At 41.9% G+C, this 16,284-nt stretch overlaps 1 protein-coding gene across 1 annotated transcript in view; it reads left to right on the forward strand.

Annotated features, from left to right (window-relative positions):
• The first annotated feature begins 14,074 nt into the window (after positions 1–14,074).
• Gbe1 (1,4-alpha-glucan branching enzyme 1) overlaps positions 14,075–16,284 on the forward strand; it is a 245,510-nt gene continuing 243,300 nt past the window's right edge. The window contains exon 1 of the mRNA XM_075953332.1: positions 14,075–14,425. Within this exon, the coding sequence (XP_075809447.1) occupies positions 14,292–14,425 (134 nt within the window). The 5' untranslated portion in view covers positions 14,075–14,291. The remainder of the gene's footprint in view (positions 14,426–16,284) is intronic.

The following is a 16,284-nucleotide window of genomic DNA, read 5'->3' on the forward strand; positions in this document are numbered from 1 at the left end:
CCCCAAAGCCAGTACGTGCAGTAGGATCAAAAACCCACTGCGATTGTTCTTGAATTCCCATTCTTCCTCATTGTCCGCTATGTTCAGCTAGTCCAAATTTATCCCATGCTTTTTCAGACCCAGGCCAGCTGGCCTTGGTGAGTTCCCGATAGAACATCCCCATTGTCTCAGTGTGTGGGTGCACCCCTCGCGGTCCTGAGTTCCTTGCTCGTGCTTCGTCTCCTTCTGCTCCTGATTTGGACCTTGAGATTTCTGTCCGGTGCTCAATTCTTCTTTTTAAAAAGTCAGATTTAAGTTGCTTGATTGCCTAAATAATTTATCCTCACAAAAATTTGTATTTGCTAATTAACGTAAGTGTTATACAGATAAAATGAGGAATTCCTATTGCAATTATTTTTAGAATCAATAATCTGGGAAATATGATCTCAAAATGTCAAAAATGTAATTCTTACAGTCCTGGATATTTATCTGTTATTCTCTATCTTTTCATTCAAGTCTGTGTTTTAAAGTTTTTAGTATGTAACCTAGAGAGTCACTTTTCTTTCTTCTATTTTTTCCCCACTGAAGATCAAGTTATCGGCAAAGTACAAAATGGTAATTAAAAATTTCTAGTCCAGTGCCAGGCACACATTGTTCTTTTAATGAATCAGATTATCTCAACATTGTAAGGATTAATTAGGTACTTGTAACAGTTCCTCTAAATTTCTCTGAACACTCTGCCACCAGATAACTAAGAGACAGCCTTATAAACTCAAAGGGTTAATAGAAGCTCAGAAATCCATTGCATTTAATTCCACCAGAAGAGACAGAAAGTTTTGATTAACTACAGCATTAAAATATTATTATGGTTTTTCATTTAAACATTATCTAAAGCTTGAGTAAGGTCTGAATATCATTGGGGGAAAATGGATAGCAAGTACTGTATTTTTTTTCTTCTAGGAAAAATAAAAATTAGACAAATACAACATTTGTAATGCAAGATTATAGTTTCTCCACAAAATAAGTAGACATTAATATTTTAGCAGAGGTAATAGTATAAATGAAAATGTATACTAATTAATTTACAATAATTTTTAAAGAAAAGTTTTCACAACAGTCCATGGTTCTCATATGCCCTTTGTTCAACTTCTAATGCTAGTATTTGCTACATCCTTATTTAACAAAATAAAGAATTTAATATCTATATAACACCATTAACTGAATTGTAAGATTTAAGTATTATCCTGTTATCTGGGATGCATTCCAGGATGCTCTTTCATAGCCTTCCTCTGCCTAGTCTTCCATCATTGGCAGCTGTAAGTCTTTCTTCACTTTCCACACAAAATCTTGATGAGTTTTAAGTGTACTGGACAGGAATTTCATAGAATCTCCCTCAGTTTAGTCCTGCATGTTATAACATGATTAGAAACACTGAAGGGATTTAGGAAAGAGCATCTCAAAGACAGAATGCATTTCTCACAACTTCATATGAAGGGTGTATCAAGTCCAAGTATGACAATGTTAAAACCTTGATCATGTGGCTAATGTATAGTTTGGAAGATTTCTCCACTGTTCCTTTTTTGATATTCTATTACCTGAAATTATGTAACTAAGTCTAGCCCACATTCAAGCACAAAAGATTAAGCATTACTTCTTGAAGAAAGGAGACTATAAATTATTTGGAAATTTTTAAGAAGGCAAGATGTTTCCTTTATCTCCTGATTTATTTAGTCAATCATTTCTATAAGGATGCACTTATACAGTTACTTTATGTTATCAATTGGTTGCTCTCCAATATTCTTGTTGGCTGTCAAAATGACTCAGCATTTAAAATTGCATATTGCTCTAGCGGAAGACTCAAGTTAGGGTCCCAGCACCCAGGCTCTGCAGTTCACAACTGCCTGTAACGCCAACACCAGAGAATCTGAGGCCCTCGTTTAGACTCTGCAGGTACCTGCATACATGTTCTCATGCATTCATGCAGAAACACACAGATACAGCAGTTTAAAAACTTTGGATTTTAACGTAGAACTTCTACTGCCATTTTCTTAAACTACTTTAATTTCTGACTCCTTTTAAAAAATTTATCCTTAGACCCATGGACAAATGTAGGTTTTAACCTTCATCAGAAAAGATTCTCCTATGCAGTATATGGAAATCTACAGATAGTCAAAATTCAGAGAACAATGGACTGTGAGATGCCCAACCACAACTGATACATCATCAGAGCAACTCCTGTGCCCAAGGCTTCAAGAACATGATACAAGAGTGGGCAGAATTTTGTAAGAGCCAGATGACCAGGACATCTGCAGTAGGATAATTTTTTCCATATGTGACAGAGAAGCTGCACCTAAGAAGTCTCAAAATCATGGTCACCTAAACAAGACCACAATACAATACCAATGATAATAGGGTAAATCTCAAAAGACCCCACCCTTAGGTACAGAACCACAGACAATTAATTAATGGCTACTAAGTGGGGTTTAATTGACTTTTTGTGGCTGTTTTCTCTTTTTCTTTATTAATATTATTACTAGAAATTTTCACCTCCTCCCCTCCTCCCCTCCTCCCATTTCCCTCCCACTTCCTCCATTCCCCCTCCCCCTCCCTTTCCAGTCCAAAGAGCAGTCAGGGTTCCCTGCCCTGTGGGAAGTTCAAAGTCCCCCCCCCCCCCCATCCAGGTCTAGGAAGGTGAGCATCCAAACAGACTAGGTTTCCACAAAGCCAGTACATGCAGTAGAATCAAAACCCAGTGCCATTGTCCTTGGCTTCTCAGTCAGTTCTCCTTATCAGCCACGTTTAGAGAGTACGGTTTGATCACATGCTCCATCAGTCCCATTCCAGCTGGCCTTGGTGAGTTCCCATTAGATCAGTCCCACCGTCACAGTGGGTGGGTGCACCCCTCGTGGTCCTGACTTCCTTGCTCATGTTCTCTCTCCTGCTCCTCATGTGGATCTTGGAAGCTCAATCCAGTGCTCCAATGTGGGTCTCTGTCTCTATCGCCATCCATCGCCAGATGAAGGTTCTATGGTGATATGCAAGATATTCATCAGTGTGGCTATAGGATAGGGCCAGTTCAGGCGCCCTCTCCTCAGCTGCTCAAGGAACAACCTAGGAACACCTTTTTACAACTACTGTTAGGATATTTCTCATCTTTTGGACCCCAATATCTGTGGTCTCCTACATCAGATGTGCTAAGAAAAGAGTTGACTTGCAGACGGGTGAGGAAGTGGCAAAAACAGCCTTCAGCCTCCTTGGCAAGTAGGCACTGTGGTAGCTTGAATTAAAATGACCCCTACAAATCAAGCTACCTCAGGATCCAGAAATACAACCCTTGGGAATATACCCAAGAGATGCCCAATCATACTACAAAAGTATTTGTTCAACTATATTCATAACAGCATTATTTGTAATAGCCAGAACCTGGAAACAACATAGATGCCCCTCAATGGAAGAATGGATAAAGAAAGTGTGGAATATATACGCATTAGAGTACTACTCATTGATAAAAAAACAATGACATCTTGAATTTTGCATGCAAATGGATGGAAAAAGAAAACACTATCCTGAGTGAGGTAACCCAGACCCAAAAAGATAAATATGGTATGTACTCACTCAGTAGTGGATTCTAGCTATAAATTAATTGACTTTTTCTAGGAATGGGTCACCTGATGTTTATTCAGTCCCAAGTGGTCTGCCTTAAATACATATACAGACAAAAAAAAATTAAAATGGACTTAGCAGAGTGCATATGTATATATGCATATATGTGTGTATATATGTATATATGTATATATGCATATATACATATATACATACATTTGATGAATTATTACTTAGTGAAAGACTCTATGCTTAGAATAGTGAAGTCTCAGGTTTTTCTTAAGTACTCAACTACAAGGACAAAGAAAGAATGTAATAGTTCTCTTGTGTAGAATACACAGAATATAGCCAAGATAAAACACCTCTGGCTCTCCTAAATTAATGAGTTGTTTTGGGTTGGTACTCCCCCAATGCTGATTTTACAATCACCGGAACTCACTTTAATGACTAACATCAAGAGCTGTGTTAGTTTACAGTCTACTAAAATAAATTGCCATCACTTGGGTGGCTTGGAACAACAGAACCATTCTTTCACAGTTCTGACCCAAAGCCTGAAATTAAAATGTTGTCAGTACTCTTCTTCCTCTGGAGGTTTTAGGGGAGAGGTTACTCTTTGTTTCTCCTGACTTTTCCACCTGTGATTTCATCATTGCAGTCATGAGCTTCATCCATATTGCTGCATCTTCTCTGTGATCTTTATGGCCACCTAAAACTCCTTATCATTTTCATTATTATTGGCATCAGAGAGGTCGTTCCTTTGGTGACACCGCCCCATGTATGTGTGTGTGTGTGTGTGTGTGTGTATGTGTGTGTGTGTGTGTGTGTGTGATCTCCGCAGGCTTTGGATATTAGAATATGCTTGAGCCTCTTGGAGAATGATTAATGTCCATTTTTTTTGTCAAATCGATACAAATCTACACATAATTAGGAAGAGGGAACGTCAACTGAGAAAGTACAGTGGTTCTCAACCTGTAGACCATGGCCCTAAAGGCAAACCTCTATCTCCAAAATATTTACATTAAGATTCTAACAGTAGCAAAATTATTGCTATGAAGTAGAAACAAAAGTCATTTTATGGTTGGGGGTCACCATAATATGAAGAACTGCATTAACCACTGCTCTAACAGATTGCCTACAGGCAAGTCTGTAGGGCATTTTCTGGATTAATATAGGAGGACCCAGTCTATTGAGAAGTATCATCCTACAACCTGTGGTCTTATGCTGTATAAGAAAGAGAAAAAGAAGAAAGAAAGAAAGAAAGAAAGAAAGAAAGAAAGAAAGAAAGAAAGAAAGTAAGTAAGCAAAGTGAGCAAGCCTTGGAGAGCAGCCCAGCAAGCCACATTTCTCCATGGTCTTCATGGTCTTTCAGTTTGTTCGTTCAGGTTCCTTCCTTGAGCTTCTGCTTCAAGTTCCTTCATAATGGACTGTAACTGTACAATGAAATAAACCCTTTCCTCCCCAAGTTGCCACTAGGAAATGTTTAATGACACACACACACACACACACACACACACACACACCCAAAAACCAGCAAACAAACAAAAACTGAACTAAGAAAATCATTAGAACTGCCACAGTGGGAGTCAGCACTTGCAGCGTTTGATTCCTTGTATCAAGTTCCCTACATTTATATGAATAATTTTCCCCATTGACATGAGCACATTTTATAGGCCTCATATTTCTTCCAGATTGATTTCCAAGGACTTGGAGCTTCACCCAAATGTTATTAGGTTAAGTAAAGTTTAAAAATTATGGGTAAGAATTTTTCTTCTTTAAATGGTTAAAAAATATTTTGCCCTCCACATTCCCCTTTTTCCCATAAAAACCAGGGCTATACAAAAATTATACTTGTGTTCGACTCTCTTAAGTACACTATCTTATGCAACCTTCCTATGCTTGTGCTTTTTCCATCGGCTTACTGAAGGCCTTACACAAACACACGATACTGGTTGAAGCAGAGTCTGTCATGGAGGACTACTGCATTACCAGCTATCAGTCAGAGTAATCAGTGCACTCCCTTCTCAGAGTAACTCCATACCGATTAGCTCAAATATCCATCCTTTCTTTCTCCCATTATTTTGTGCTTAAATGCTTGCAGAAATTTCAAGGGAAAATACAGATGTACTGGAGATGTCAGACACAAAACACCCACCATAGATAATATAAAGGCATAAGGAAGAGTGTAACTGAGTGAAATAAAAATCACCATTTTAGAATCAGGAAAATTGCTTCACTCTAAGTGAGAAACCCTGCTGTTTGGAGAATTTGTTCACCTCTAGGTCACTGGTTCTCCTTCAACTTATGGCAAAAGTAATTGAAAATCATTGTCGTTTAAAAACTCTTCCATGCTAACTTAGGAAAAAGTTGTTTGCTTCACTCTGGTTTCAGGTGATGAAACTCACATCATAGTGAACATTCATCACATGGAATTTAAGTATTTAAGCAATGATTTTCTTCAGAGTTCTCTGAGAGGCCAGGCAGGTGACAGAGTGAGTGTGTAGAAAGTTTAACTCTGTCCAATGTAATACGGATAGAAGAAATTATACCTCATTGTTGTAGGAGCTGCTTGTTGGTTTCCAGCCACCCAGACTCCCAAAATAATCACACAGAAACTATATTATTTACATCAGTGCTTGGCCCATTAGCTCTAGCTTCTTATTTGCTAACTCTTACATGTTAATTTATCACATCCCCATTAATCTGGGCATTACCATGAGGTTTGCCTACCAGCAAAGTTTCAGCACATCTGTGTCTGGTATCTCCATGGCTTCTCTCTGACTCTGCCTCCTTTATCCCAGCATTAAGTTTAGTTTCCCCCACTAACTAAGTCCTACCTTGCAATAGGCCAAGCCAGTTTCTTTATTAACCAATGGTATTCACAGCATAGAGAGAGGAATCCCACATCACCTCATAAATACCACCAAAAGTTGATACCATGTAATTCTGGATAACCATGTTGAAGTTTCAATTTAAAATCACTTTATATTCTGAATACCATATCAAAGACTTATACACTATCTAAAAACTTGTATAGGAGTATACTTCTATTGAAGGAGGCACTTCAAATTTTAAATTTCCATGTTAAATACTTCATAGTAAATGAAATTGACATCTTGTTCCTTTAATGTGCATGTTCCTACTAATCAGAACTGTAAGTAATAAATCAGCGAGATCAGAATGTATTTTATGGATATAGTGTTCAGACTGATGGGTTACTTTTTAATGCTTACTATCTACCACAACAACACAGCATAGTCTCATATAACATCTACTGTGTGTTAGATATTATCTTATCATTGTATTGTCAGTAAATATTCTTATATAAGGAACAAAATTTGAAAAGCCAAGGGACACAGAGATAAAGTGCATTGCTAATGTTATAAATGTCAGAAATTGTGACAGTCAGGTCACACTTTTTTTTTAAATCAGCAATTTTTCTCATCCTCTTGAAATCCTTGTTCAGTCCTAACATAGATTTCTAATCTCTTAACTGTCCACAAAAGCCAAATTCCATGGGTAAAAAAAATCTATGATAGTCTCAGAGAGAAGTTTCTTAGTCCTACTGACCTTTTGTTCTATTTACCCTGTGAATATAAAAAATCTCAGCGTCTTTCAAATATTTAGATTGGTTACAGTCTTGGCTGACTGAAGGCATCCACTGGCCCATCTGCTGCCACCTGGCACCAGACACCCACAGGCCAGCCTGGGAAGGCATCCCCATGCCCACCCAACTTCTTGGTGTGCCAGGTGGGTAGGTGCCATTATGATGAACAAATAAATGGTGGAGAAATGGGAAAGAGACATAGAACTGTCCATGGGCTGTGGAAAGAGATAGAACTGAAGAAGAAAAGGCTGTGTGGAAAGGCTAATGTGGGTGGCCTGTTTGCCACCTGGGGTCTGGGTGACATCTGGGCCCACGTTGCTGCCAAGGGGCCATATCTGGGTCTATGGAGCTACTACAGTTGGGTTCTGTGTTGACATCCATAACTGATGTGGCAGTCTTCTGTTTTGTGTTGATTTCATTGGTTAAATAAAGAAACTGCCTTGGCCCTTTAATAGGACAGAAAATTAGGTAGGCAGAGTAAACAGAACAGAATTCTGGGAGAAAGAAAGCTGAGTCAGGCAGTCGCCATGATTCTCCCACCCGACACAGATGCAGGTTAGGATCTTACCGGTAAGCTACCACCTCGTGGTGCTATGCAGAATATTAGAAATGGGTTAGATCAATATGTAAGAGCTAGCCAATAAGAGGCTAGAACTAATGGGCCAGGCAGTGTTTAAAAGAATAGTTTCTGTGTAATTATTTCGGGGCATAAGCTAGCAATGCGGGCGGCCGGGTGCTGGGGACGCAGTCCTGCCGCTCTTATTACTACACATAACAGGCCACCTAGATTGGTATGGCCCTGTGGCCACACCCAGGTTGCTTTGTGGCCTTTGGTGGCAACATGGGTCATGGTGATATTGGTACTTGAGCTGTTGCTGAGAGCCATGTCTGGCTCCCTTGCCCCATGTTTTTTTGTATTTATGTGTCTCATTTCTGTTATGGGAGCTGCATGCTTCCTGTAAACAGTGATAAGACATGCAACCCAAGCAGAGCTTGTTGACAGTGGATCATCCTTGTGAGAAATCCCAAGGTGGCCATATTACTTTATACCATGTTGGGTAGCATCTTTATTTCATGTATGAAGTCTGCTACTGGATCCCCCTCCCCTAAATGGCTAACAGTCTAGAGAAGAGATTACAATTTTTGAAGGTACTACTTTTGGGACAAGAATATAATTAAGCTGTGATAGCAATAGTGTGGGGCACTGCTGTGGGTTATGTCAGCACAAAAGGATATTGCCCATACAATAAAGGAACTATAATGGGGAAAAAGGCATAAGGTTCCTTCCTGGGAATCCCAAACTTTGCAACCCAACCCATGGGAATAACAGAATAAGGAGGAGGGCGAAATATGTAGAAGTGATGAAGACTATGCTTCAAGTCCAATTTCTAATACAGTGGGAGGGAAAATTCATAGTACAGCATGCTGATGGGGGCCTTATGGCTGAGCACAAGAATACGTAACAACGAAGGAATACTGTATATCTGAACTGCTTGAATTAGGACTTCTTTATGTGTGCATGTATGTGGTGTAGGAATGTACATGTGTCTGGTTGTGCTTACTTGTGTGGGCATATGTGAAGAACAGAGGTTGGTTGACAATGTGTCTTAATTGTCTTTCTGCTTTTTAAAATAACCTTATTTTATGTGTATGGGTGTTCTTTTTCTTGATGTATAAATGTGCAGCACATGTATGCCTGGTACTACATAGGTCAGAAGTGGGCATCAGATCCCCTGGAACTGGAGTTTTGGATGGTTGTGAGTCACTGTGTGGGTACTAGGAATTGAACCTATGGCTCAGCAAGAACAGCAAGTACTCTTACTCCATTATCATCTCTCCAGCCTACTTTATCATGCTGTGAAACATTATTTTTATTTTTAAAAATATGTATATGTTAAGGTCTCCCCTGGGAAGTCAACTAATTCTGTCCTATCACTTAGCTGAGGACTTCTCTGAAGAGTGGATTGGGGGATGGGATGGGGGAAGAGGAAGGAGCAGGAGGAGGGGAGGGGTTACTGGGATTAGTATGTAAAAATAAGGAAATACATACATGTATGTGTGCATGCAGATTATGACTGAATGGAAATGCAGGTGTCTACAGAGTCCAGAAGTGTCATATTTCCCCACAACTAGAGTTAAAAGTGGTTGTGAGCAGTCATATGTGCATGTTCGGAATTGAATCTAGGTCCTTTGTAAGAACATCATGTGTTTTTTAACTGTTGAGCCATCTCTCTAGTCCCCCCCACTTTACATTTTGGAACAGGGGCTTTCACTGAAAATTGAGTGTTACAATTTTGTAAGACAGGCTGGACAGTGAGCCACCTAGTTCTGGAGTTGCAGGCACAGGCCATTATACCTGACTTTTATATGTCTGCTAGCATCCATCTCCCCACCCTGAGAAAAGATATTTTAGCAAAGCTTGAAATTATTTCTTCTGTCATAACTCACAAGACTGTGGGATACAGGGAAGTATGAGTTTGGTATAAACATCCTGGAAGCAGAGAAATCTGAGCAAGGCAACTAGTATCTTATAGTATGAGGGAGCAGGCCATGTCCCGCCACACGGCTAGCTTAACCCCTGAAATAATCACACAGAAATTGTATTAATTAAATCACTGCCTGTCCCATTATTTCTAGCCTCTTATTGGCTAACTCTCACATAATAGTTTAACTCATCTCCACTAACGTGTATCACCACTTGACTGTGGCTTACCTGCATGAGTCTATCCAGCATCCAGGCAGGAGAACCATGGCGTCTGCCTGTCCTTCTTCCTGCATTCTATTCTATTTACTCAACCTACCGAATTGCTGCCCTATCAAAATGCCAAAGCAGTTTCTTTATTTAACCAATGAAAGCAACACATAGACAGAAGAACCTCCTACACTAGCATCCTCCTGGACATGCAGAATGTGTAACAGGAGGTAGTCCAAAGTCAACCATTCTGATTGACTTGGTTGTTGACATTTGAGGTCTCGTGATGACTGAAGACTACAGAGGAAGAGTAAGGATTGCTCAGAGAAATGGGCAAGAGAGAAGTGGTATGTGATGTCCACTTCAAAAGGCCTTAAAGAACTTTATTGACAGTAAAGAAGCTAATTGAGTAGGGATTTTAGGACTGAGTTGGAACTTTAGTGTTTTTGCTGAACCCCCATGACTGAATATGATTTTTTTTTTTGGTTTTTCGAGACAGGGTTTCTCTGTGGCTTTGGAGCCTGTCCTGGAACTAACTCTGTAGACCAGGCTGGTCTCGAACTCACAGAGATCCACCTGCCTCTGCCTCCTGAGTGCTAGGATCAAAGGCGTGCGCCACCATCGCCCGGCCTGAATATGATCTTTAAGGGGCAAAAGTGTTGTGACAGATAAAAACAATTTAGATTAGTGACTAAATCAGGTTTATAAAGTGCTAAAGAAATCTCGAAGAAACAAAGGGGGAGGAAAAAAAAGGGTTTATTCAGAACACCCAATGGCAGATATAGCAAGACTTCTGTCTAGCTGGAGTTCTGAGGGGGAAAACCAGCAGGAGTCTAAAAACATATGTGGAATTTTTAGAAGTGAGAACTACAGTTCATGGACACAGTAAATAAGAAAACAGTATAGGAGAAAATATTTTTGTCCTATGTTGGACAACCATTTCCCAAAAATATGCTCTGTGTGTTTTTATCCTGCAACAAAGTTTCCTGGGAGTAGAGACTTTTCACCTACACCTGAAGCTTTTTCAGTAGCCAAGTTTGGCTGACAGAAAGGTAAAGGCTATGTTTCTGGCCCAGAGCCTGCTAGATCTAGGAATTTGGCTTGAACTGCAGGTCTAGCAGGTAAGAACACAGCCCTGCTTCCCCTTTCCCCTCAAGGCACCTCCACAGGATAAAAACCTGCCCTTTCTGGCTTTAAGGAGTAAAAAGATAGACATCAGCACTAAGGATGAAAAAGCATCACCCTAGGGGGAAAAAGCAGAGCAGCTTGGCGATTACAGATTACAGAATTAAATAAGGGAGACCATTTATTTATTTATTCATGCTGCTGCATCCAGCATAGCTCCCTGAGCCAGGAAGCAATTCATAGCAACTGATACAAGTGATGAGAACGTTCCATGCTGTATTTGATAGTCCTCATGTCTTATTTTAATATTTCCTTAGATGTTAAGTCCCAAGGCCAATTTTTAATTTCTAGAAATGGGTGGTAGTGGGCCTTCAGAGATAAAATTCACCCTTCGTGAAACTTGATTATATAATGCTAGTTTACAGACTTGGAGAAGCAACTGCGAATTAAGCAAAGCAGGCAGAAAGCCCCAATGAAGGCAACTTGTAGAGGTGGAAAAGAATCTCCCAGACATAAGTTATTAAAATCAAAGTGCTGGAGACTGGCTATCTCCCAATGAGCTGCTGGCTAAAGGCACCTCTCAGGATTGACAAATCACAAGGGTCATTGCCACTGATATTGGCTGAAAGTTGGAACTAGACAGGAATCTCTTTTTTGTTTGCTTGGAGACAAGGAGGGTTTCTCAACAGACCTGACTGGCCTTGAATTCAGAGATTTGCCTGCTTCTGCCTCCAAGTGCTGAGATTAAAAGCGTGTGCCAGTACCAACCAGCAACAGGAAGTTCCTATTGCTGACGATAACACATCCTTGTAGGACTTGGAGAAATCAGACTGGGATAAGCTGAAAGCACCACCTCCCTCCACCTCCACACATTTGTAGAAGACACAACACAGGTACTGAGAAAATGTCATTAAGTATCTTCTTAGTTTGTACCTCGCATGTCACGCTACTTAGCACACAAGGTTGTGCAAAGTGGTGGCACAAGGACAGAACTAATTGGTACAAACAACACATTTCCTATAGGTCTTGAGGCTTGCTTTACAGAAGGAACTCATCAGATAATATAAGCAAGGTCAAAAGCCTGTGGCTGGAGGTTTGGCTGGAGGAACTAAAAATGAATTCTAAATTATGTCAGCGTACCATGGGCATTCACCATAAATTCCTTACCTTCATTCCATCGCCTCATTCTAGTCAAAGCACCATCTTCTCTTCTACATATTATTGCTGTCTAGTTTTTGGCTAAAATTACAGATTCTACAAGATCAAACATGTCTCTGGCACTAGCTCACTTCCTGGTATCTCCTGCTTCTCTGGATACCACACACACTGGTTTCCTTTCTCTTCTTCCCTTTCCTCCTTTCTTTCTAACCTGAGCAGCTCAATTCCCCATGTCAGAAACTCTTTGCCTGGAGTGCTGTTCCCCCATGGCTGCTTATATGGCAGTACCGAATGGCATCCCTTTAACACCAGAACTGAACATGTGCATTTGATCCGTATTAATTCTGGTGCTCCAGCTCCATGAGACCGTGACGTGACAGTGGGACACAAAGTCCCAATTAGCTGGACTATGTGGGCAAGTGGCTGGCATATGGAACTTGTGGTAGAGTAGGTTCCTGCTCTTGTGGAGCTTATATTTTAAAGATTAATACAGACCCCATGCTGTGTTCACTGTTGCACAGAAGAGGAGGGCCGAAATAGTCTATTCCGAAAGAAGTATGGGATTCGGAGATGAGCTATCATTTCTAATGAAACCTGAATGATGGCTAGAAAGAAACTGGCCAGAGAGAGCCCACCAAGGAAGAGAATTCCCCACAGACAAGACAGCAACCTCAGTGGTCACAGAATTCTACTGCTTTCAGGAAAGTCCATGCCACTGCGGAACAAGAAAACTGGATGATAATGGTAGTAAATCCAGATTGCATAAATGTTTTAAGGAAAGCCAAGTTTATATTTCACCCTAAGTGAAATAGCATGGCATTTAAAGTGTTAATGGCATTATTTGACTTACAGTGTAGAGTTTAGCTATTCAAAAGATGTAAAACCTGCAACAGCAGCAGCATCTGGAAGTAGTTAAAAATGTATTCTGGTAAATGGAGTCCAATCTCAGGATGCATTTTCACCAAGATATGTAATTAATTCAATATCGACTTCAGTTTGAGAAACTTGCCAGTTTGAAAACAGGGAGTAGGTAAGAATGAGTGTATGGGTGATGTCTTCCCGTTTAAAAGTGATAAAAACTCATTTCAGGAGAGCTCTGACCAAATTTATCTTCTCCTTTCTTTCCTCTATACTCAAATCTCTTTAGTTTTGAGTACAAAGTAACTTGCCACCTCTTAAACACTACAGTCCATTTCTCCTGCTGTCCAGTTCTGCATTATTCTTCTTTATTATCGTATGCACGCATGAATATATGCCTGTGTGTCAGTGCACAAGTGCCAGGAGACATCATGGCAGAGCTGATCCCTCCTTCCACAATGTGGTTTATCTGCCGTGTTGGCAAGAACCTTCTATCTAGTGAGCCATCATGTCACCAGGTCCCCAATTCTGTACTCTTAAAAAGGAACCACTGAACTGAAAGGACACAAGGAAGTTATAGTTGGGCGTTCGGCCCGAGGAGCAATGTCTTGTTTTATCACTGCCATTAAACAGGAGAGTGAGTTCAGTTTAATGATATTCTCCTGGTCCTATCTCATCAAAGGCAGTTTTGAGGGTGAAAAGCTTGCGGAAACACAAACGCCTTTCTGATTCGTTGTTGGCTGTATGAAAGTTCTTTTTCTTGCTGTGGCTTCTTATACCGGACTATTCACGCAATCGCCAAAAACCGTCTCGGTTAAATTCATTAGACACAGTAAACGTACGACAGTTAAGGGACATTAAAACACTCAACAGTTTAACGTCATCTACATTTTACTGTTCTCCTGGTGAATTTCCTATTTTGTTTTTGGTCACCACCGCTAGCACGAACTCAGCAACCAGAGCAGAAAGTTGTGTCAGGAGTGAAGACAACGGGACAGGAAGGGGAAGGGAGGGGGGAGACCCGCCTCTCGGTGGCCGGCCAGCCCCGCTCCGAGACCCAGGTGCCGGCCGCGTGAGTGGGCGGGGGCCTGTGCTGGGGACGTGCGTCCCGGGCTCACCCCGGCCCCGCTGGGCGGCTATAAAGGGCGAGTCCGCGGTGGCTCGCCTAGGCTCGCCCGGCTCCGCCCCGCCGCTCGCTCTCCGGCTCGGCCCGCTCGGCCCGCTCGGCCCGCTCGACCCTCTCGGGCCTCGGCTACTCTGGCTGCGGCGAAGATGGCGGCTCCGGCGGCAGCTGACAAGGGCTCGGAAGCTCATCTGGAGGCCGCCCTGGCCGACGTGCCCGAGCTGGCCCGACTCCTGGAGATCGACCCGTACCTGAAGCCCTTCGCTCCGGACTTCCAGCGCAGGTACCGGAGGGACCCCGGCCACCGCCCTCCGCCCCGGGGCCGGCCGGCCTGGCGGAGCGCGAGCGCGCTGCCTTCCTCCCTTCCGCGAGGCCCCGCCCCTCGCGCGGGCCAATCGTGGGTGGGCGTGGCTCTGGCCTCGCTCCGTTTGTCCTGCGGCGTCCGCCGCTTCCCGCACGTCCGCCCCGTTCGCGCGCACTCCGCGGCCGCGCGCCGTGTCCTACGTGTCCGGTCGGGCCGCTCCGGGGCCGCCCAGCCCCCGTCTGTGACACTTTCAGGCACTCTCTGACGCCAAGCGTGCGATTGTGCCTTTCAAACTTGGTGGTTTACTTCCGAGCAGGGCTGGTGCAGTGTCTCAGGCGGACACTATTATTCCCCAGTGTTTGCTCGTCTCGTCTTTGATCAAATTTCCCTCTTAAACCAACATTGAAGAGTGTCCGTAGGGCAACACTCGCGGGCGTTTGACCTCTCCCAGGAGAGGGAGGAGAGTGTGGATAACCAACTTGTAGAACTCAATCCAAAAGCCTTTAGTTTTAACTGCTCTCGACCATGCTTCCCTCTATTGGAATCTAACAATTATGATCAGCTCAGATTTAGTTTTAAAATGAAAATAACTTTTTTTTTTCTCTCTAGACAGTGGTTCTCTGTGTATCACTGGCTGTCCCAAAACTCGATCAGTCTTAAACAGGCTGGTCTTAAACACACAGAATTTCTCCTGCCTCTACCTCCCTGAGTGCTGCGATTAAAGGTTTGTGCCTCCACTGCCAGGCTAAAAATAACTTCTATTCTAACTGGAGCGATTATGATCCAATTTCAAGTGTTTTGTCATAGTCACTTTTTACACCGCCCCCCTCCCCCCAGACAAGGTTTCTCTGTGGCTTTGGAGTCTGTTCCTGAACTTGTAGACCAAGCTGGCCTTGAACTCACAGAGGTCCACCTGTCTCTGCCTCCCGAGTGCTGGGATTGAAGGCATGTGCCACCACTGCCCAGCCATGGTCACATTTGTGATACCAGTTTCTTCTCTAAAGCCCAGATACTATGACCATCAACGCTAACATGGCAGCTGATTCTACAATGTCTTTTTTTTTTTATAAAAAAAATTTCTATAACTAGCTAGGGGCATTGGTGATGATGGACATGATTTGATTTGAAAACACAAAGAAACCTTAAGTTTCTGTCCTTGTTTTGTCATGTTATTTAGCACATTCACTTAACTAACTTTCTAGTATGAAGCTGATGAACAAAACTGCTACTCTAAAGATTCTCAAACATTTGTAGACATCATAAGCAGTGTATTCCAGATTTGACATATTTGAAGGAGTGAGCCCTCCTGAAAGTCACCAGGCTGGACCGACACTCACTTTAAGCATGTAGTGATGCCCTTAGATTAAGTACTGGGGAAGAGATTGGTAAAATTTCATCCAGAATGTGCCGGTCTGTGCTAAGAGAGTTTTCAGGCCACCCTTGACATTCAAACACTTGATCTGATTTTGAAATAACTGATTTTTTCAAACAAAAACAAATAATTTATCTTTTATTTCTATATTTTTGTATGGAACCATTTACATGGGTCAAAAATCAAAGCAATGAGCCTCCTGTCTGCCTCATTCTTTCATGTATTCTCACCATAGATACTGGTTTTTAATATAAAAACCACTTTATTATAATGAACTTACAAATTCAAACACAGGGTGATGGCCAGCTTTCTTGGAGGTCCTTAATTTTTCAGTGACTCTGCATGTGTGGTTTGTAAAATGCCCTGAAAGAAATTCTAAAGCGAGGGTTGCGGTAATGTTTGCCCGCTCCCTGTTTCCAGTTTTCAATGGCCACAAGCAGACAAACATCATTATCCCCTTTTTTCT

Source organism: Microtus pennsylvanicus, chromosome 1, assembly GCF_037038515.1.
Source record: "Microtus pennsylvanicus isolate mMicPen1 chromosome 1, mMicPen1.hap1, whole genome shotgun sequence".
Taxonomy (NCBI): Eukaryota; Metazoa; Chordata; class Mammalia; order Rodentia; family Cricetidae; genus Microtus; species Microtus pennsylvanicus.